This window comes from Xenopus tropicalis, chromosome 4, assembly GCF_000004195.4.
Source record: "Xenopus tropicalis strain Nigerian chromosome 4, UCB_Xtro_10.0, whole genome shotgun sequence".
NCBI classification, from domain to species: domain Eukaryota; kingdom Metazoa; phylum Chordata; class Amphibia; order Anura; family Pipidae; genus Xenopus; species Xenopus tropicalis.
The window spans coordinates 103,976,211-103,999,127 of record NC_030680.2 but is presented as its reverse complement, the minus strand read 5'-3'; the positions used below and the strand labels follow the sequence as shown (position 1 = coordinate 103,999,127).

At 39.3% G+C, this 22,917-nt stretch overlaps 1 protein-coding gene across 2 annotated transcripts in view; it reads right to left on the bottom strand.

Moving 5' to 3' along the window:
* bcar3 (BCAR3, NSP family adaptor protein) overlaps nucleotides 1-22,917 on the bottom strand; it is a 74,345-nt gene that overhangs the window by 16,974 nt on the left and 34,454 nt on the right. The window contains exon 1 of one of the 2 annotated variants that reach the window (XM_012960374.3): nucleotides 12,216-12,508. Coding sequence (XP_012815828.2) covers nucleotides 12,216-12,305 — 90 coding nt within the window. The 5' untranslated portion in view covers nucleotides 12,306-12,508. 2 annotated transcript variants of the gene reach the window in all.

Genomic DNA, 22,917 nt, shown 5'->3' with positions numbered 1-22,917 from the left:
GTCACATGCAGCACTCTAAATCTCCAATCTGCCCTTTGCACCGAGTTTATGAGTCATTACTTTAAGACATTGCTTTAACTATTAAATGACCAGCTATCCCAGGTCTAGATCATCTAGGAGAGAATGCGTAAGAGGATACGGATATTCCTAAATGCTGCAGTTCAGAACAAATTGCAAAGAGCTAGGTAAGTAATGTAAAGGTTTGTGTTCAAGTGTTATTTTTAAAAGTGAACCTGTATGCAGTTTTATATATAACAGTGAGAGCTAGAAAGTGTATGTACTGTACGCTAACAGACTGAGAAATAACACTGGGGTTATGCAGCAACCAATCAGCTGTTAGAATATATTGGTTAGGCAGTGGGTAAACACAGTAACTAAACATCTAATTGGTTGCTATGGTAATTTAAAACTAGGCAACACTGACCTTGTTACCATCCTGGTAGAAGGATGAATAAATATATAACAGGTGTAGTAAGGGTCAAATCTGGACCTTACTGTTCTTCAGAGCAAACCCATTTAATGATGAGCATTGCCTCTACCCATTCCAGTTGCCCTCTGAACTCATTGTGCTGTGAAAATGGGGCCTGTGCTGTAAATCTGTGCCGATAACATCAGAATATATAAAGGCGGAGAAGGAGGTGTGTCTGGGGGGAGTCCTAAGAGAGGAAATGACAAGAGCTTTGCCTCATGTCATTCACCTCCCAGAAAGTGCAGAGTTTTGTATGGGTCTAAGTTATGCTCGCTTGGTTACTGAACACTGGTCATTCCCATAGCCAAAATGTAACTGAATGTACCAGTAAAGCTTTCCCTTTAAACCAGCACTGGCTTTAATAAAATCAAACCTATTTATGCATCTGTGTATTTTATACATTCTTGTAAATAGCATTGTATGATTTATATCTAAGTTAGGTAGTTCATATAATTGTCCCAATAACTGCTCAATAGAGGCTTAACATCTGAATATCCGAATTTAAGTGGATGATGATTTTGCTTAGTCTGAAAATTTTAAATAAAATATCAATAGGCACCAAAGAAACAACAACCCCAATAAGGAAGCATGCTTGGTTTTCCCAAACAACAAGCTCTGAATGGAATATCGAGGCACAACAGCAGCACCCCTGGGGTTATCGGTCGGGGCTGTGCAACTGCAGGCCTGAACCAGTTAAGATTTTTTTCTAAAGTTAAACTTCAATATTCCTCTCTCTGATTCAGACTCTGAACTGTTACAATTTGCTACATTAGTTTGTACATTTCTCAGCAGCACCTCTGGAATGTTATATATCAATTACAGCTGCTCTGCAGAGCCAGTGTATCAAATTAAAACAGTTAAAGTCCGTGAATTGAAGAAGTCTTTATTTCTGGTGTATTTGAAAACATTTCAGCTGAAAAAAAAGTGTTTGGACTGTCAGCAACCCTTTGAAAATCACTAGGAGCACGCATTGTCAGCCTAACTAGGTAAGATTTTCCATTCTCAAATTAACTAGTGACCTCTGGTGGCTAAATAATGTGATAATACATAATGTGAGATATGATCACGGGCCTGCAGGCAGAACCACCTAAACATGTGCCATGTCTCCCCCACAGACACACAAGTGGGCAAATTGCAATAAACTGTTGGCCTGAGGGCTGAAAAACTGGATCATGTCCAAAGCTGGGGAAATGTGCCACCTGCATTTTCCTTTAGCCAATGACTCCCATCTAGCGATTTTGATTCCTGAGAGAATAACCAATACAGACTACCATGTAATTAAAGATCATTTTTTTTTTAAAAAGGATGGACAGTCCTTTGAAAAACTGCAATTTCAAATTCCAAAAGAAATTTGTATCCTAATACTCCATCTCAGCATTTTAAATACTCCCCTTTTTACACAGATTTATAAACATGCCCCTAAACATGTCCCAGAAAAATGTCAGAAACCTGGTATTTATCAATGAAAAGTACCCTTTGATGTCTTAATTATGAAAGACAAGGTTAGTATTATGGGTTAAGTGTTCTTCTTATAAACTGGGTTCCAAAGCAAAGACTATAGGGTTTATGTAATAAAAGTTTGCCCAGAAGCAGTAACCCATAGCAACCAATCACCAGGTAGCATTTGTTGGTCACCAAACATATTCCCGTTATTGTTTGATTTTGATATCAGGGGATGGAGTCCTCTTAGGCCCTGTACCTAAAAGAAACAATTTTATTCTCTGAACGCCAATATTATGAGCAACACGATGACACATAGGATCTGAGGCTTTAGGATAATATGTGTCATTCTCTTAGCGTAACCTAATTTTCCCCAAAGCCCACAGGATAACAGCTAAACTAGCTGAAAGGTCTCCGGCTTCCTGTTGAGATGTAAATTGATGCCCAGCAGAGATTTGGGGCTGTCTTACATGAGTGGATACCAGGCCGTCCCTGGAGGCTGGATGTCATTAATGGAAAGTGTGATTTCTGTTAAACCTGTGGATGGTTACTTCATGCAGCCTATAATGTGATTAGCAGGATCATTTCTCTCCCAGAGCTAGTCCTTAGATAAATCATTAAAGGAGATCATATTCCTATCACTCAGAATCTCATGACAAAATTGATTTTTAGTAGTGCAATAAATGTGTATTTTAGTCTTAGTTTATTGAAAGCGATGTTTAATACTTTCTAGAGGCAATTCATACAAAATATTGGCGAAAAAGAGAAGAGGTTAAAAACAAAAGTAGAAAAGTCTGCCCCAACAACTGCCAAACCAGTTGGATGGTAGGAGGGAATCTATAAATATGCTTTGGCAATGTGACTTGGTTAGTTTACCCCAAACATCTGATTAATAGCTATGCACAACACCACTACTGCTTGCATATTCTGGCCTTACAGACTTGGCAGATCAGCTCAGGTACCTCCTATGGATGTGACCAAAATTATTGCCTCCTGATAAGCAATTTTAGATGGGAGACTGGGCACACTATAGCATTTTTTGGGTGCAATCCCCTCCAGGTGTGCAGTAAGGTAGCCAATGGGATAAGACAAGAGCAGTAGTATTGGCTCCTCTGGCAGAAAAGCTACTTTTAATCTGACATCAGCCTCAGCAAACACACCAGCCAGTGTATGCAATGTGGGTATGCCGGCAGATTGCACTGTGCAGTTATCCCTTCTACATCTCACCCAGCGGTTTTTCCAAGGGAGAAGAGTCACGAAGATCCAGAATTTTTCAACTTGTCCCATAAAAACTGTGACTATTTTGAATTGTTGCGCAAAAAAAAAACAACAGCATCAAATATCTGAAACCTCTAAAGTTTCAAAACAAAAAAGAAGGGAAGGGGCATCTGCCATTGAAGTTTAAGCTGGCAAACTGTCAGATTCTGATTTTTAGCCATTTTGATGCATAGTAAATGTTGGATGCAAATGTTTGGATGCAAATGTTTGGATGCATAGTAAATGCTGGAAAAGTCACAACTTTTTTCTGCAATTTGTAGCGCTACAATCGTATCTTCAAAAATTGCCCAAAAGGTTCCCAAAACTACAGGGCTGCCCCCGCCTTCCCCTGTGGTGGAGTGATCAGCAGCCTGAAAGACACTGCAATGAAGGCAGAGGCTTATTTGCAGTTGGAATTAGAGCAGAGTGCCAGTTATGCTTTCTCTAGCATGGATATGATCAATAAGGGGCCTCGCCTTGAAAAATACTGCCACAAATGCAGGCAAGCATATCTTCCAACATTTACTGAGGAGATATCTAATGCTGTCATTTGGACAAGGATCTGGAACGTGTAAAATAGCCTGGATAGTGGGCTGACACATGTAGTGATGACTCTTACTAGTTTGGTAACCAGATACCTGCATTCAGTCATACCAGTTAATCATATTTAGATCATGTTTGAGAATATTCAGATATTAACCACAGATGACCTACCCAAAGAATCACTTGCATGTGACATCTATACTTAGTGAGCCTGCAGTTGTAGTGCAGCCAGATAATTAAGTGCCGCTGTGTGTTTGTGCCAGGGTGCAGTGTCATGGCCCTGTCTCGCTGCCTGAGAAATTCCACATCACTATGCTGTACTGCTGGACAGTGAGCGCGAGGCAACATGCTGCTCTTTAGTGCATAAGTCCTAATGACCTGTATAGGGATGGGAATATACTTTTTCACCTAAAGAACAGATTATTTCTGTGCAGTTTTATGTTACAGTAACAAGCTGGACAGAGCTATATTAAGTATCTGCCATAGCTCATGTTGCAAGGCAGGATTAATATAAAAAGATGATGTCACACAAAGCAGTCTGTTTAGCCCTTGGGCAGATGGCCATATTTGTTCAGCAGGCCTCCAGTTTTAACATTAGCTATAGTGATGTATATACTTACGCGTAAAAATTGTGGTTTGAGGTTTATCTTCCTTTGCCAGCATTTATATATCAACTTAGTTATGGTATCCATGACTTTTTGATCACCTCTATAATAATTAAACCAATTCTTTCTGCTGTGGGTCACTTCCCCTTTAACTTGAATGACAAGCACTCTTGGCTGCCCTGTACAGGCAATTCCCACTTGAAACCTTCAGGGTTTTCCCACTGGTTACCAAACTAGTAGGTATGATGACTGCAGGCAACGTCCAAGCATCAACCCTGTCAGCCCATGTAAGCCAGATACTAGCCATGTTGTTCCAGCTGCAGGGAGGGGGGCTTCATTATCCAGGCTATTTTATACATTCCAGAGACCTTGTCTCAGCAGTAAAAGTTGGAAAATGTGATGATAGTAACAAATTAGTGATAAAGTATTGTAGGACTTTTTTTTGTTTCTTATTTCTCAGAGAACACTGACATTTAGGGGCACATTTACTAACCCATGAACGGGCCGAATGTGTCCGATTGCGTTTTTTTCGTAATGATCAGTATTTTGCGATTTTTTCGGAAAATTTTCGCGACTTTTTCGTTACCAATACAATTTGTGCGAAAAAACGCGAGTTTTTTCGTAGCCATTCCGAAAGTTGCGCAAAATCTTGCAATTTTTCGTAGCGTTAAAACTTGCGCGAAAAGTCGCGATTTTTTCGTAGTGTTAAAACTTGCGCGAAACATCGCGCCTTTTAAGTTTTAACGCTACGGAAAAGGCGCGACTTTTCGCAACTTTCGGAATGGCTACGAAAATCGTATTGGTAACGAAAAAGTCGCGATAATTTCCGAAAAGTCGTAAGGTCGCCGAAAAAAATCGGAAAAAATACGAAAAAGTCGCAAAATGTTCGTTTTCCAATCGGAATTTTTCCAATTCGGATTCGAATTCGTGTCTTAGTAAATCAGCCCCTTAGTATTGCAGAAAATATTTAAGAAAAGTAATATCACAGGCACAATGATAATATTAAAGATAACTTGTAAGTCCATCCTGTGAATGTAGGATATTTTGAAATTTAATTTATAGAGCATTAATATATTTTGCAGCACTTTGCAATTTTTTTTCCAGTCTATGTTTCCTACCACACATACAAACTAGTCAGATATTTTGGGAGATAATTAACCTGCTTGTATATGTTTGGACTGCGGGTGAAAACTGATACATCCAGAAGAAAATGAGGGGGAGCCAACAAATTGCATTGTTGGTCTGAACCAAACCGACAACCCCAGCCATTAACATCTTCTTTTAGCTTCACTGAAAGTTCACTGGTCCACTGAGATATTCTAATATATTCCCAGAGGCAACCACAGTATGCTGATACTGTATTATGAAAAAAAAACAACAGTTCACTATTCATGATCCAGGCCTGCATTCTTACAAGACAGACAACAGTGCTAACTTTTCATCTTCATTTTTCCAGGCACTGAACTCTTGAAAGGTCAAGTGCAAATGACATGGGAAATTGGATAAATGGCATGCTCATACAGATGAAGGGAACAAATTATATCCATAACACATGCAACAAATTCTTTCACTTGCCCTAAAATATATATATTCAGGGGCAATATTTTAGTACATTAGAAAAAAATTATTTAAGCTGCACATAACTCTGTGCTGTATTATATTCAGTAGACATGATCCTCATGCTTCATCACAAACCACTGTACTGTACCATACTGTGCCATGTAGTGCATTACAAAGAAATGGTCACAGCAAAGCCCTGATAGCTTTGTCTACCTTGATCCTTATGGGTAGAGTAGTGAAGTAAATGTTTGGCAATAACCCCAGTCCATCTGATGAAGTATGTACTTCATAATGGCATTTAAATTGCATACTGTGCTTAGTGTAGGGTAATTCCTATGTGGCCATCTCATAATATCTTTTTGCTTGGGGAGTGGGGGGGGGGGGGGGGAATTGTCACATTACAAAAGTAGCATTGCAGGGGGCAAGCAACATTTATTTCAAAGTCCCACAGTTGCATTTTGCATAATGAATTGTATATTAAAAAGAGAAGATTACCCTGGTTTCTCAATAAAGGATATTAAAAAGACAGACATGTCAGTAGGATTGCTGTTGTATCATTATCTATGACTATGTTAAGGGTCAAATGACGTGACACTGATCAGTTTTCCGCAATATTGAGAAACAGTGATTTAATGGTGGATCTCTGACCTGACAATGCTCTGGGGGTGATTTGTCCTAAAATGAAACACATGCTTATTTGCATTTCTGACATGTTCCTTATCCAGTCTGGTCCTGACCTTATTATTATATATATATATATATATATATATATATATATATATATATATATATATATATATATATATATATATATATATATATATATATATATATCCTGGGTGCAGTCCTTATGTTCTATTTGTTTATTCCCCCCCATGTTTTGCAGTCAGTGCTATGTTGTTATTGCCTTAGAAGGGCCCTGCATTTTGTCTCTGTATTTAAGAGATCATTTTTAATTGGGAATTAAGCAGTATTTATAGTCTACTCTAAAGCATAGCCGAGTCAAACATAAATAGCTGAATATAGATGCATGTTGATGAGACAAGCTCCTAAAGTATTTCAAGCTGCCAGGGAGAGTACTGGTTAGAAACACACTCTCTGGCTTTGGTAAAGTTGGTCAGTGAATGAGCCAGCAGATAAGCTTGTTGTATATCATTTCTGGGATTTACCTGGTTCTATCATCCCAGAAAGTGGAAACCATCCCCAGAGCCTGCAAGGTGGGTTCACATAGTACTAACATGGCTAACACTCTTTTCTGTGTGGCTAGCAGCCAAAAAGGCATTAAAATTCTCTTGATTCACTCCTATAAATTGATCTGAAACACCATGTAATAAGAAACTGGAGCATACCAATAGTTTTCTGAGCAGTGTGCTCACAAAGAGAAACCTATAAATAGAAGCATGTACATTTCCTCTGATTTTTGCCAAATAGTATACATCCGCCTTTCTTCCCAGGCCCTACATGCTCATAAATACCGTGTCACTCTCTAGAGACAGGATGGATTAGGCCAAATGGAAAGTTGCCATGGGAATCTCTGAGCTATTTTAGGGATTTAACAGAAAAAAGTTTAATGGAGAACTGGAAACTTTGTATAAACAGACTACATTGTTGCTTAAATACAGACTTCTAAACATGACACAGAGCACATTTTTCTTTCCTCCCACAAAGAAGTGCAAGAAACTGCAAATCAGTAAAAAAAAAAAAAAAAAAAGAAAAAAATGTAATGTATGTTCCTTGCATTAATCACCACAAACATTTATTACAGTTTGAAATTAGTATAAAAGAAAAAAAAAAAAAAGCTTTTACTAGCCACACACAAAATTTTCGTACATTTAAAAACTTTGGAATGAAATTGTAAGATTTTGTGCCCTTAACTGATAAATTATAACTAACAGCCCCCATCTAACAGTGAATAAAGGGCGAGTGGTGACCCTATTCGGCACATGCATTCATCAACCAATGAACATGGCACCTACACCTCTGCCAGTGATCTGCTTAAAGTCTGCTTCAAAAGGTCAGTGCAATGTGTCTATCCATATAGGTGACCTGATCATACGCTAATATTATTATACTTTATTTATATAGCACCTACATATTCTACAGAGGTTTACAGTGATTATACATTATTCATGCCAGTCCCTGCACCAGTGGCACTTACAGTGATTGGGTGGGTAACAGCTCCTCAATTCATGTGCGGGCAACTTTCTCATCACCAATATTAGTATGCCCTATGCTAAAATTGAATATATTTCTACAACAGAAGTGATACACAAGGCATGTATGTACTCTCTGTGTTTAAGTGGGTTTCTGTCTGGCTGCTCCAGTCTCCCATCTAAAACCATACAGGTAGTGTGATTGGCTTCTGAGGCAACTAGTAGCTGCGGTAGGTAGATCACACTGTGAGGCCTACAGGAGTAGAAAATGACATAACATTCTATATAATGTGTTATTGCCATTAATGGGGTGATTTTAGTTACACTATGTGACTTTACAATACCCTTTCAACTAGGCGGCAAGCTGACAGATGAGTATTCCAGCTGGCAGAATGAAAACAAAAAAGGGATTGTGTCCCTTAGTATTAAAAAAAAAAACCCTCTGGTCTGTTGACTGAGCACTTAGCTCAGGAATGCGTTTGGACCCAAAACAGCTTCAAGTAGGATGCCAAAGAAAGCGACCCTGTGTGGCTTCACTTCCTGTCTCCCATCAGAGTGTGTAGAGGGCTTTGGCAGCACAAGCTTCACACTAGATAAATAACACTACACAACTTATTCATGTCTTCTGTTAATGCCTTTCCACTCAGGCTACTACTGCTGTTCATTGTGCTTCTGCAGATATACTTGATCAGCGATACCCCTTCATGTCTAATACTGGATGTCCATTATATAGACACCGTGTCCGAGCCAATAGCAGAGATGTTATGCAAGAAACCCCACGGAGGCTGCCCCCATAGGTACCGGACCACAGGTGCCCATATGGAAACTTATATCCTTGTAAAAAGTGAGGTTCAAGGTGGTAGTCCTTGCTGCCCCCACTTAAAGGCAGCACAGAAAAGAATTTATTTTGTGCTGAAGAATGACCTCCATTCCTCCACAATCTCAACACTGAACTGAGACAGGGCATACTTGCAACACAAGCAGCCTTATGTTTACCTTTAAGCCCCAGAGAGTGACTACTGAAATGTCACGATCATGATCATAGCACCACATATCAGTTTTAATATCGATCTCTGAATGCCACCAAGCAGCTCCTGGGATCTAAACCAGGGGCTGGGCACTGCATCTCTTATAAAACTGCTTCAGATCCATTCACTAATTTTACACATGGTTACTTGGTGCAAGGGCAAAGAAATATGGATTTCTGTTGGTGGACTAAGATTAGCAGTTCTGCAGCTGTTCAAGTGGCTAAGGATGCTGTGCTTAGCAGCAGCTGGATATTTTTACAGAGTCCCTTTGGATTCCTTCAGAGGTGATATTAAACCCTAAGAAATGTAGCACCTCTTTTTCACATTCATAGATCTGTAAAGAAAGACGAATGGCAGACAAATTCGTTGCAAACAGAACTTATTATATCTGGTTAATTCGCTAAATAAGCCCCCCAAGTGCCAAAACAAGAAAAAATGGCAATTGCCATATTCTTACCCAAAATGCATAACGTTTTCCTAGTATTTTATCATAATTACAGATTAACATCAAAATAAGGAGCATAATTTAAAGGATAATTAGAAACGCAGAAAAAGCAGTTGCACAGACTATTTTTCTTTTGATAAAAGATTACCTCAGACACATATAAATCCAAATTGTTAATAAGCTCAAAGAACTTTTTTTTCTGTTGTATTGTAAGAGATGCTATATAATATCATTTTAATTGCACTATTTTATTCATTACCTGCCCAACAATTAGCAATCTCAGACAGACTAATATAACTGGAGATGGCACTAGGATACAGTGATGACATTCTGGGTGCCGTATATAATTAGGAACTCTTTACACATGTACCAAAAGTCATATGAAACGGTGCATGTATGGCCATGTACACACGCATGCTTAGACTATGCCTTGAGCATGGGGTCCAGCTGTGGACATTGTGTAAAAACATTTTTTTTTTCATGATTTATATGTAAATGTGTATATGTTAATATAATTAAAGAAATGAAATGGAAGATTTAATTTAAAATGCATACTGATATTATCAATATGTGCAAATAAGAACAAGACCAATACAAACATGTAGCAAAGCATTGTACAATAAGACGTGAAGGTGACACTGGCATCCAGCAAAGAGGTACCTACCATAAATATGAGTGGGAAACAGCACCAGTGCTGGCACTTTTCGGCCTAAAAAAGTGCTTTAAAGCACTAGTAGAGGTATAGGACCTATTATCAAAAATGCTTGGGACCTGGGGTTTTCCCGAATAAAGGATCTTTAAAAATTTTGGATCTCCATACCTTAAGTTTGCTAAAAAATCGTTCAGATATTGAATAAGCCCAATACGTTTGTTTTGCCTCCAATAAGGACTGATTATATCTTAGTACCTTGTACTTAAGGTGGCCATACACGGACCGATTTTTTACTTACAAACGACCGATTCCCGAACGATCCGATGCTATCGTTAAGTTATCGTATAGTTGGTGGTGTACGAACGATCGTCGGCCCACTAAACGAGCCGACATTATCGTCCCCAAAATCGATCGACCAGGTTTAAAAATTTTGGTCGTTTAACGATAAAATCTGCCAGTTGGTGTGAGTGTCAGACATTTGTCTTTCAACGATTGTTCTCTGCGCATGTCACGATTGCCAGCAGCGGAAGTCAACGACATCGATCGTACGTAGATGTACGATCGTAGGTATTTTACGATAATGATGCGACAAAATCTTTCCCGAATTATCGTTGCCCGTGGATGGCATATCGTATGGGAACTCGATCGCCATACGATCGTTTGTCGATATAATCGTTCATCGCACAACGAGCGAAATCGCCTCGTGTATGGCCACCTTTAATCCAAACTGTTTTTTTTTTTTTAAGTACAGGAAAAAAGGGAACCATTTTCAAAAATTAGAATTATTTGCTTATAATTGAGTCTATGGGACAAGACCATTCCGTAATTTGGAACTTTCTGGATAACAGGTTTCCAGATAACAGATCCCATACCTGTACTAGTATTGTAATGGTTTTACCATTAAGGTAAATGAGGGTTGAGGGTTAATTAAGGTCATTTGGCTAACTTAGGAATGCTAGACCTGCATCACTGGTGAAGTTACATTCTTTCCCTTAGATATAGGGATCTGTGTTGCACACCTTAATAAGCACAGGGCCCACCATCAATATATCTGAACACAATGTATAGTATCTCCTGGCTGTATGAAGCAGTAAATTAGCGTTGCCTTTACCCTGATGTAATTGAGCTGTTTTTGAGCAACAGCAGGTTAGAGTATTGGAAGTTAGAGTTCACAACAAGCAGAGATCCACTGATGGCTTCCTCTGCACATGGTGAGGAGAAAAGTATTCTAAGAAGTATTTGGATGAATGACTTGTATTTTACAGACACTTGCTCTGAATGATTCTTGGAAAAAGACAAAAATGATAAAAATATGCACTGAAACCTTATAAATTCCCTGCAGTAAAATCAAACTTTGTTGAAAAGTCTTACTTGTGTATGTATTTCATATTAAGGCATTTCAACAATTATAAACAAAAAGGCACTAAACTTATGGGAACAATACAAAAGCAAAAAATGGACTATACAGTGACAACTTCTGTGAACACAAAGTTCCTCAATGTATATATTATATTCCAGAGCAAGGCTGTCAAAATGGAGGCGCAAGGGCTAGGCGTGGACCTCCAAGGGATATTATGGCTGCTCACGTGTTCCAAAGACTTCTTTATATTAAATAACCATTTTTAAATAACCCAGCCTCAAACTGAAAGCAAACCCAGAATCCTTAGGAAAGGGCTGTTTGCAGCAAATTTTTAATTACAACAATACACAATAAGGTGTATACATTCATCAAATGCACCAATGAACAGATCAGACACTAAGTATAGGCAACCGTGGTTGGGAAACTACGGCTCCAAGCATCTCTACTGGCATCTCTAAGTTCTAGAGTTGCATGTTCTTTTTCTAAATATGATTAGAGACCCAGGATTAAATACTTGTGTATGACAGACTTAAACATCTAATGCCTGTTGGAAGATACAAGATCAGTAGTCCAGCAACAGCTGGAGGGTCAATGTCTACAGTTTGAGCAAATGAGACACTAATGCCACACATACATGTTACAAAGAGAAGGCAGGCCACCCTGCACTGAGTCTAAGCATACATTCACGTAACAGAACACTCACCTTCACCACAATGACGGATTTCCGATGGTAGAAACAGCACAGGGCTGATGTTAAAGTCTCAAAGAAATTACAGAAACAATCCTTAGACATTTTCAAAGCTTTCGAGGGGAGGTTATTAAGCACTTAAAGGATTACAGCACAAAACCTTTGGCTGTTCCCACGATAATGCCTTCATTCACTGCAAAGTTCCAATTTGCGCTGTGATCCTACATTGTCCCTGTGATCCTACAATCTGCCTTGCACTGTGACATTTGGCTGGGGCTGTTTGCTCGGATGGGGCTGTGACTGTGAACTCAGTGAATTCTGGCATGCAGTCACACAGCCTCCATGTATAGAGTGCTGCAAGTCTCATGTGACCCCTTCAGCTCTCCAATGAAATTCTAACCATCTGAGAAGCCCTTACTAGCTGGTCTCCCTAAGGGATTTATTTCTGTATACAAAATATTAGACATCTCTCTGCTCCTCACATACCTCATGCACCATGCTCTCTGTCACCAGCAATATTTCCTACAGCCTCTAGCCTCACTAGAGGTAAATGCCAAAGCCCTACCTACTATTAACCTTGACTCACAAATCCCACACTCTCCAGTGTGAGCAGTTTATTTGGAGAATGTGGAAGCAGGCTGATAATTGATTCCTCTAAATGGCAATCTGCTTCTGTTGCGCTGAGATAAAGGGGGGGAAATCTTGCACTGTTTACTTTTAATTAGAAAAACCGTGTTAGTGGACGGTAAGGAGCTGAAACTCAAAGCCCTGGGCACTGCTGCAGCGGCCTGCTAACAGCTTGCAAATAGGCAGTGTTTAACCAGCAGGCTCATTTCCAAATAGCACTGAGAGGTGTAGCACTCATTCATTCAGAAAAGGGAACTACTGTACTATTTGCACTTCACTTAAATGCCATAGAGGTTTCTGCCATCAGCTGGGTAATGGTGACCAGGTATAGTGTACTAACTTTGCAATAAAAGTTTTGATGTTCTTGGGTTAATGAATAAGAATTTTTTTTACTATGTCAGTCTGTAAAAAACATTGCCTTCTTATCATATTCATCTTTACTGGTAGGGTGAGTGCTATCTCTATTCTCATCTAGCCTTTTCACTTATTTAGTCCTTCGGCTGATCCATCGGCTGACATCGATAGGTTACAGGCTGTCGGCATGAGGCCCACTTTAATGTGCCAATGCATTTCTTCTCCCAATGGGTTTTTAAACCTGCCCGATCAACATCTGAGGGCCCCATGCACTGGCAGATAAGCCGCTGACCTTAAGGGCTCTGGCACACAGGGAGATTAGTCGCCCGCGACAAACTTCCGCGAATTAGTTGAAATTGCGGCACGGCGTATGCCATCCCACCCGCGATTTCAATTTTCGCCGGTGGAATGCCAATTCGGGGAGATTAGTCACCCGCGAAAAGAGCGATTTGTTGCGGGTCTGAATTCCATGCTTTTTATTGACCACTCTTCACTGTCAAACAGCAACTCTGCACAGTATCCATGTCGCCAGCTCCCCACCACCTGCTCATCACTCCATTCCACACCCTGGCTTGGCCCAGCACTGAGTGAGGTGAGTATATAATGTAAGAGTTTCTTTTAATCTAAAATTATTCTATTAGATGGAGATAGGTACACTTACATGCCTAGTAAACCTGGCTTTAATTGCATTTTGATTGAATTGCTTAAATGACTAAAAACATGAAATCTAAGGCACTTATTATATCAGACTTCAGCAGCCGTGCACTTTACATTTGCAGTTTCTCATTTGATCTCTTCTTAAAGGACCATTATGACTTTTCTAGCTGAGAAACGCAATGACAACCTCATAGTTGAAAGCATAGGTAAGTGTAGTTGAAAAGTTAATGCTCCGTAAAGTCAAGCAACCATTCAATCACTTTCAAGAAATGTTTCCCGATAGCCTTCAGTGTTTCTTTCCCGGACACTGAAGTTTTCCCACTTATATTAATAAAAAAAATAAAATTATATTTTACAGTGGATATAAAAAGTCTAAAAAAAATGTCAGGTTCCTGTGCTGTACAAAAATGAGACAAAGATAAATCATTTCAGAACTTTTTCCACCTTTAAATGTGACCTATAAACTGTACCACTCAATTGAAAAACAAACTGAAATCTTTTAGGTGGAGGGAACAAAAAAAAACTATATATATATATATATATATATATATATATATATATATATATAATATAATACAGGTATCGGACCCCTTATCCGGAAACCCGTTATCCAGAAAGCTCCGAATTACTGAATGCCCGTCTCCCATAGACTCCATTTTAATCAAATAATTCAGAATTTTAAAACTGATTTCCTTTTTCTCTGTAGAAATAAAACAGAACCTTTTAATTGATTCCAACTAAGATATAATTAAACCTTATTGGATGCAAAAAAATCCTATTGGGTTTAATTAATGTTTTATTGATTTTTTTTAGTAGACTTAAGGTATTGAGATCCAAATTATGGAAAGACCCCTTATCCGGAATACCCTTGGTCCCGAGCATTCTGGATAATGGGTCCTATACTTGTATATAAAATATAAAATATATATATATATATATATAATATCATATATTTAGCCTTGTGCAGTAAGTACAGTATATAAAATGTGGCATTTTTTGCCATATTAATTTTTAGGGGTTTAGTTCTCCTTTAGATGTGTAGGAGGGAGCCCTGTGTCATCAGGGTGTGGGATTGGGACAACACAATTCCTGCAGCTTTATCTATGAGATATTGCAATACCAGCTGTAATAAAACTGGAAAACAAACACTGACAGGTGCTGCTTATACAATAGCAATGACTAGGGCAAATGACTGGCAAAAAAAAGATGTGAAGCAGTATAAGAGAATAAAACTAAATGATACCGTGTAGTAAATGATTATCAACTCAACATTTCTATTTTAAATAGATGTATAAGGCTTTGTGACAGCTTCAATTGCTTGAATAACAAGCCTGGTCTATGTATAAAAGACTTTTGAGCTGCATTACCAAGAGGCAAAGAGATGCACAATACAACATTCTCACAGCAAAGCTTTGAGAAATTTATGAGGAATTGTATCTGCCCTTAAATAAACTCTCTCTTTTATCCCATATATCCTAATAGGGTAAGACAAACAAATTGTTTAGGCATTTCAACCCCATGCGAAAATCTGCCGTTTCTTCTAAGAAAACTACTAGTCAATGGGAAAAAAGGTCAGCTCCTATTTTAATTGTTGGAAAGGGAAAACCCCGTAACTTGGCAAGACCAAGAGGTAGGTGGCACGAATAAGGTTAAGCAGTGACAGTTAATGTTTTCACCTGGCATCACCCAGGCTTATCCCAGCTACGGAAAGCTGCTTATCTTTGTGGTTGCTTGTCAAAATATTAACTTTGCAAACGAATCCCCATAATCTTGGCTGACTAATGGCTACGGGCTGTGGAAGTTTATTTGGGGCTACCTACATCCATTGCTTGTCCTGACAGTTCCTTAGCAGGGCTCTAAAATATATTACTTCCACTCAATTGGCACATGTGCATTACTGCCAAAACCTTATAGAACTCAAAATTCATGAAACTACCGATAGGCTTGTGTGAATTTACCTATAATAAACATGCAATATTTGGCAGCACTTTGACCTTAAACTGGTTGTTGGTGCTAATAAAGGAGGACCTCACAAGCAATGTGTGCTGCTTTATAGCCAATTCACACAGAGAAACAGGACCAAGAAATAGACCACCAAATACAGCACAATAATTCCTCTTACTGTGCTGCAAGGAAGGGAACATGATGTGTTAGTTATCTGCCCTGGATCTACTAAAGATAGAATCAGTTACGCCTCACACAGGACGTTTTTGTCCATTCCTAAAAGTATTAGATGATGAAAGATTCCACATAAGATCTGTAGACACATTTGATAAAGACCGATGCCCCAGGCACAAAATGCCCTTTTTATCCACAGATCCAAAAATAATCTTTTATGAGGCAATGCTTCTTCATACAGTGACAGGGCAACCATTCAGATATTAGTGAGATGCCATCTGGAGGAAATAAGTCAATGAAAAAGAATGAGCCTACATTCTCTGCATGTGTGGCAGGGTTCACAGATATAGATAACACATTTCATGACTTATGGCCAAAATACATGCAAGAAAACACAATGACAGATTAGTGCAATAAGCACAAATATATTATTGTGAGAATCTAAATATCCATCACCTACTTTGCACCAATATTTTGCTCCAACATGGCTAAAGCAAAGAACTAGTATGTCAACATTTAGGCAACTGAAAAAAGGAATTTTAACTTCTGTATTTGTATTTTGATGCATACACCCTTCCAGTTTATAGTGTTGTAGAATATATTTGTACTTTATAAATTCGTTACTGTAAATACGACAGTTAGCAGGACTTTCAGAAGAGGAATTATGAAGGCCCTGGGAAGCAGCCGGGCCATGCCAGCTCTGCCGAACCTGCCCCTCTACATGTTAGTGGGCTCCTGGAAAACCATGGGCCCTGACCCCCACCCATTGCCCTTTTGGTAATCTGCCACTGATGGGGAAAATATACAATGCATGTTGTATTATATGCAGCTCCACTTTATATATATATATATATATGCAGTTTTTATTTATATGCAGTTTCCCTCTTTCACTGATCTAGTATAATCTCCCTGACATAAATGTTATGATTTCTAAAGCACTTCTTTTGGAGTGGCCCATGGGTTGGAGTGTTAAAGTAGTGAATTAACTTTTTATAAATTTACCCTACTCTGTCCCTGTTGCAGAGATGGCAACTTTAGATCTCTTTTTAGTTAACAGCACATTGTTCTATCCCCTGCCTTTCACACCTCCACTGTGGCAGGCACTGAATCAGCCAGTTAGTGAACACACAGAGCCAGGGTCGGACTGGGCTGCAGGGGCACTGGGAAAAAAACCTGCACAGAGTGGATTTTGGTGTAAAAATACATACTTTAGGGTTTCTGCCCCTAAATTCTCTGTCTGCACTAACAGGCTGATACAGTGTGCTATAAGCATATGTTGGTGTAGAAAATAATAGGCATGGCAGGCATTAAAGTGGTGCACATTTTGAACATTTGGATTTTTTCTATGCATTAAAATTACGGCTTAGAATATGCCTTGTTTAGCAAAATGAGTATACATTGTACAAAACTACTGCAGTATTCTTTACATGCTTTAACATAATGGCTACATGGTATTTAAATAGCAATGGGAATCTTATAAAAGGCTAGCCTGTTGCTATTAATGGAGATTGTGCTTAAATTACAATTGCAGTGCCACAACACAACATATAAAAAAACAGATATAAACTGCATAAGACCAGTTTAAAGAGGCAGTTCACCTGTTTTTTTTTTTAATTTATACTATCTGGTTGTTATTTCAACTCTTAATGTTACATTTCTGAAAGAAAGACTAGAAAGAGCAAAGTTTAAAAGCTACATAAAATAATATTCTGAGATAATTTAATTTTTATTTGAACTACCACTTCAATCTCCAGCAACAACAATGCTACCCATAGAGATTCTCTTGCTACAAAGAGAAGAAGGAAACAGATGCACCAATGCCCGACAGCTTGAGCAATCATAAATCTGGGCCTGAGAGATCAACTATAATTCTGTGACAACAAACAAGTGTAAACCTGGTCATACATGTAAAGATCCGCTCAATTGATGTAGTCCCAATCAACATCTTCCTGATTTTCTGCCAGATATTGGCCAGCAGGTCTGTCAGAGGGCCCTATACATGGCAGATAAGCTACTGAATGTCTGAATAGGCCAAACCAGCAGTTTGAATTTGCCTATGTATGTCTACCTTAACTATTGCTGACCTTTTTTTAATAGCAGTTGAAATCTACTTAAAAAAACCCTGTTACAACTGACCCTTGAGAACACAGTGGTGCTTCGTTTTACAGGATGCAAACATGTCATGCTTATTTGTATCCTTTATTTATATAGTGTCAACATATTTGCATAGCTCTTTACAGAGACACTAGAGTGAATTTCATCAGAAGCCAGTTAACCTGTCTGTATGTTTTTAGAGTGTGGGAGGAAACCCACGCAGACACACAGAAAATACAAAATTCCTTGCAAATAGTTCCCAGCCGAGAATCAAACTCAGAACCCTCAGATACTATACTTCATGATTCACATATTCTCATCTGTATATACAGGAGCAAAAAAAAAAGAAAATATAAACAGGAGAATAAACAGGATATATAATAATTTCCCAGTACATTAGTACTTCTTGAAAAATGTCAGTGTACGCCAGCAACCCTATCAGGGGACCCCCAACCCCGTGTACACATTTCACTCGTGTTTCACATACTTGTAAAATGAGTATTTTCTTTTGTATAATAAATCAAGGAAAAAAATATGCACAAGAGGACTTTATCTTCGGTGCAAAATCTATGGCTTGCTAATTATATTAAAAGTCCTGTTATCCAACTAAATCTAAGAACAAACAGCCTTAAAGGGCAGACATACAAATTAGAAAAGGCAGACATTGCATGGGAAGGAATTTACAAGTGCATGGGAATCCAAAGAGCAAGCTGGTTTCACTTGTTTGCCTTCCTTACTGGACTCAGTGGACAAGCTGAGAAACACAAACCTTGAGCAGATGTAAGTTATACATGCTCAGAATAGCTGTAGGTCAAATATAAACCAGCATGCAATAAAACAAAGAAAGCATTAAAGGCTTGAATATTGGAAAGATCTACCATCCCATTGACTCTAGTTCAGGGGGCTCAAACTCAATTTACCTGGGGGCCGCAGGAGGCAAAGTCAGGATGAGGCTGGGCCGCATAAGGGATTTCACAAAAAAAAGTCGGGAGCTGCTGATTGCGGAAATGACGTTATGCCATCATAACAGTTATTATGGGAAGACGTTCTGTGTGCACAATTAGCTCCTTACGTCTTCCCATAATAACTGTTATGATGGCATAACGTCATTTCCGCTATCAGCAGCTCCCGCCCGCCGTGCCTTGCATTATCCCTTGAATCGCAATAAAAATCGCGATCCATTCATTCGGCGTTGGTGCGGGCCACAAAATATTGTACCGAGGGCCGCAAATGGCCCGCGGGCCGCGAGTTTGAGACCCCTGCTCTAGTTGATGCTGAGGGCTATATACCATGCGAGTGATGACCAACCTGTGGCAGTCCAGTTGATATTAAACTCCTGGCTGTTCTAGTTACCAAATGGACAGAACACTGCATTCTGAACTTGCATCTTGGACCTATTGCAGGTTAGAAGACAAACACAAGTTCTGCAACATTTAAGTATGAATATGTACTATGGAAGAGTGAAAAACAATCAATACTTCAAACACTGGAAGCAATGGAACACAGGGAGAACTCCTGTGCAGAAGTTTTATAACAGGGGAAACATCCTATATCCTATAGTAAATGGAGCTCTAGTTCTTCAGCAATTCTCAGATGCTGCAGAAGCGGTCAAAAAAAGGGGATTTTAAACCTTCCTTTTCTTGAAAATGGCTTATTTAAAAGTAAGCACTTTGGTCTTTATTTCCACTTTAAAATCAGAAAGCCACCCAAACAGTATTTCAACACCACATTAAACATTTAAAACAACAGGTTTTGCCATGTGGTTCATGAGCGGAATGAACTAGAAACTTCCCCTAGCTATTTAAGAAGTGCAACGTTATAAATCCATCTGTGTCTGTATTTACTGCTACAGATACATCAGACACACAAAGCTTCCTAAAAGAGAAGTGACACTAGGTACTGGCATCCACAGCAGTGAATCTGATACTGCATGCCAACAGCTAATATATAAATACCCCCAAACATGCTACTGAAGATCCAAGGCCATAGAAGAGAAATTACAGCAATTTATCAGGCAAATTACTTTTATATGATTACTATTTATACTTATGTAATGACCACTTTTCCACAGGGTCATATTAATAAACACAGCCTGTCCAATTCCCCAAAGTATACTTAAACAGCTTTAGCAGAAGCAGGAGGCAGCAAAGCCATTGTGATGTCCCTGCTATACTGCAGTCATAGAAATCAGTTGCTTATAACCTGATGAGGAGTCATCATTCTGCTTGTGCCTATCTCGCAATGGGAAGATCAAGGCTTAACCATGTGTTTTGCACCATAAAGGGCTACAGCACCTTGTGTTTAAATCACCAAGAAATGTTTATCCATGTGACATTAATGTAGGATAATTTATTAAAAGAAACACAAGGTTTTGCTCTTAACTCAAACAAGTGTTATATGCAATTTGCCAATTACTCTCTTTTGCACCGCTTCTGCCATGGAATCTGTTTTTAAAACCCATGCTGTATGCTGTGGAGGAGGGGTGTTAGGCAGAAATCTAGCCACATGTCTAATAACAATAATAATAATATTATATGCTTTGGATAAAGGCCACAGATGCCCTCATTATACAGATTAAACAGCAAAGATTGTGCAAATGAAAGACGGGTAAATGAGCCAGGCAATTATACACCAAACATTTGGTAAAACAAGTGCCAGGAGCCCTTTGCAACCGTTGCGGTTTACTTCCCTTTCTTCCTGAATGTGTGACAAAACTAGGGGGCAGATTCATTAAAACACGAGTTCGAATCCCGAATGGGAAAAATTCGGATTGGATACGATAAGATCGCAAATATCATGAAAATGCTTACGAAAAAATTGTATTAGCCACAATAATATCGTATTGGCGATCCGAAAGTCACAAAATTTTCGTACCGAACAATTGTAAACACAGCGGCAGAACCTTTCCGAATTTTTCCTGCAAGCATACGAAGAAGTCGTGCAAGTGTTCGAAAAAGTCGCGCAAGCATACGAAAAAGTCGCGCAAGCATATGAAAAAATTGGCAAAAATACGCGCTCCGAGCGTTCGTGTCTTAATAAATTTCCCCCTATGACTTGTAACTAAACAGACAGAATCTCCAGCATTTCATTTTCAAATAGTAAAACTATAAAGCCTGTACCAGGAGCTTTCTATAATTCCCCATTAGCCACTTTTTTATTGTTATGTGTCCCTCCACCAAAATATTAAAGCTAACATGGGATAAAAAACAAAACAAAAAAAAAAAAAAAACTTCCCTCTTCTGCCACCTTGTGGATATTTCAGAGTAATCCAGCTCCAAGTCAATGATGAAAAAAAAACCTACTCCGAGTTTATGGAATTTCTATCATTATCCTTTACTTAAATAGCTCAGAATTAAAGTTGTCAACTTATCATTTGCTCAGACTTTAACCACAGACAATATTTAGGTTTTTTTGTCTAATGCTCCCAACTACAGCCCAGTACAGAACAAGGCAGTAATCAATTTCTGCCTTATCTATGGTAGTTACATAGTTACATAGGGTTGAAAAAAGACCAGTGTCCATCAAGTTCAACCCATCCAAGTAAACCCAGCACACCTAACCCACACCTACCAATCTATACACTCACATACATAAACTATAAATACAACCACTAGTACTAACTCTAGATATTAGTATCACAATAGCCTTGGATATTCTGATTGATCAAGAACTCATCCAGGCCCCTCTTAAAGGCATTAACAGAATCTGCCATTACCACATCACTAGGAAGGGCATTCCATAACCTCACTGCCCTCACCGTGACAAACCACCTACGCTGCTTCAAATGGAAGCTCCGTTCCTCTAACCCAGGGCCGCCATCAGAAATCATGGGGCCCCTCATAATAAAGTTTTCTGGGCCCCCCCTCCTCCCACACCCCAATGGCCCCTCCCCCAGTGACCCCTCCCATCAATACAAAGGACATAAAACTTTGGTAGCCAGGGCCCCCTAAAACATTGGTGTCCAGGAGTTACATTTTGCATTGGTGCCAGGGCAGGTACCCCCTAAATCATTTCTAGCTAGCCCAGGGCCCCCTAAAACTTTGGTAGCCAGTGCCCCCCTAAAAAGCCCCCCCCAAAGCATCCTCCAGACTGTGTTAGGGCTGCCTCTTTGTTTATCACGCATCTGAATATCTGCTACTACAAAAGATGATCCAATTCATTTTACTCTATGATAAAGAATTACCAGATACATTGTTTCCTTGCCTTAGATGCATTAGAGGTCCAAATGTGCACACAACACTACTGCTCCTTTAGTTATGACTATTTAAAACCAGTTTAAATGCAAATTTGAGGCTGCAAGTAACTGATTTGTACGATTACAAAACAACTAAAATGAGATATAAAAGCATCTTTGCAAACATGAATGGTAAAGAAAAAATTAAGATTGTACAGACCAAACCCAAAAAAGCCCAAATTCATTAAGGACCTGCTGCCTATTAAGCTTGTTTCATGGCAAATATTTACAATACCATTGACCTTTGCCACTTTTTGACATTCAAATACATCATGTCACAGCATTAGTGTGACAGAGACTGAAGACCATCTAGACTAAACCACATTGATCAGGGGTTGCATTCTGCCTGCCTGCTGCCATGGTGTCCTCCGCTATATGCCGCGGCTCCCAGCTACTTCGGCGCTTTTATAAGGTTGCGCCCAGTGCGTGTGACGTCAGTGCGCACGGGCGCAACCTTATAAAAGCGCCGAAGTATCGGCACATAGCGGAGGACACCGCCAGAGCCGAGGAAGCGAGGGCCCGGACTTGATTAAAGGGGGCCCGAGCTAAGATAACTTTAGCGAGGCCGGGCCCCCTTTAAAGCTAAAAACGTCCGGGCCCGGGACGATTGTACCCCCTGTGCCCCCCTGATGG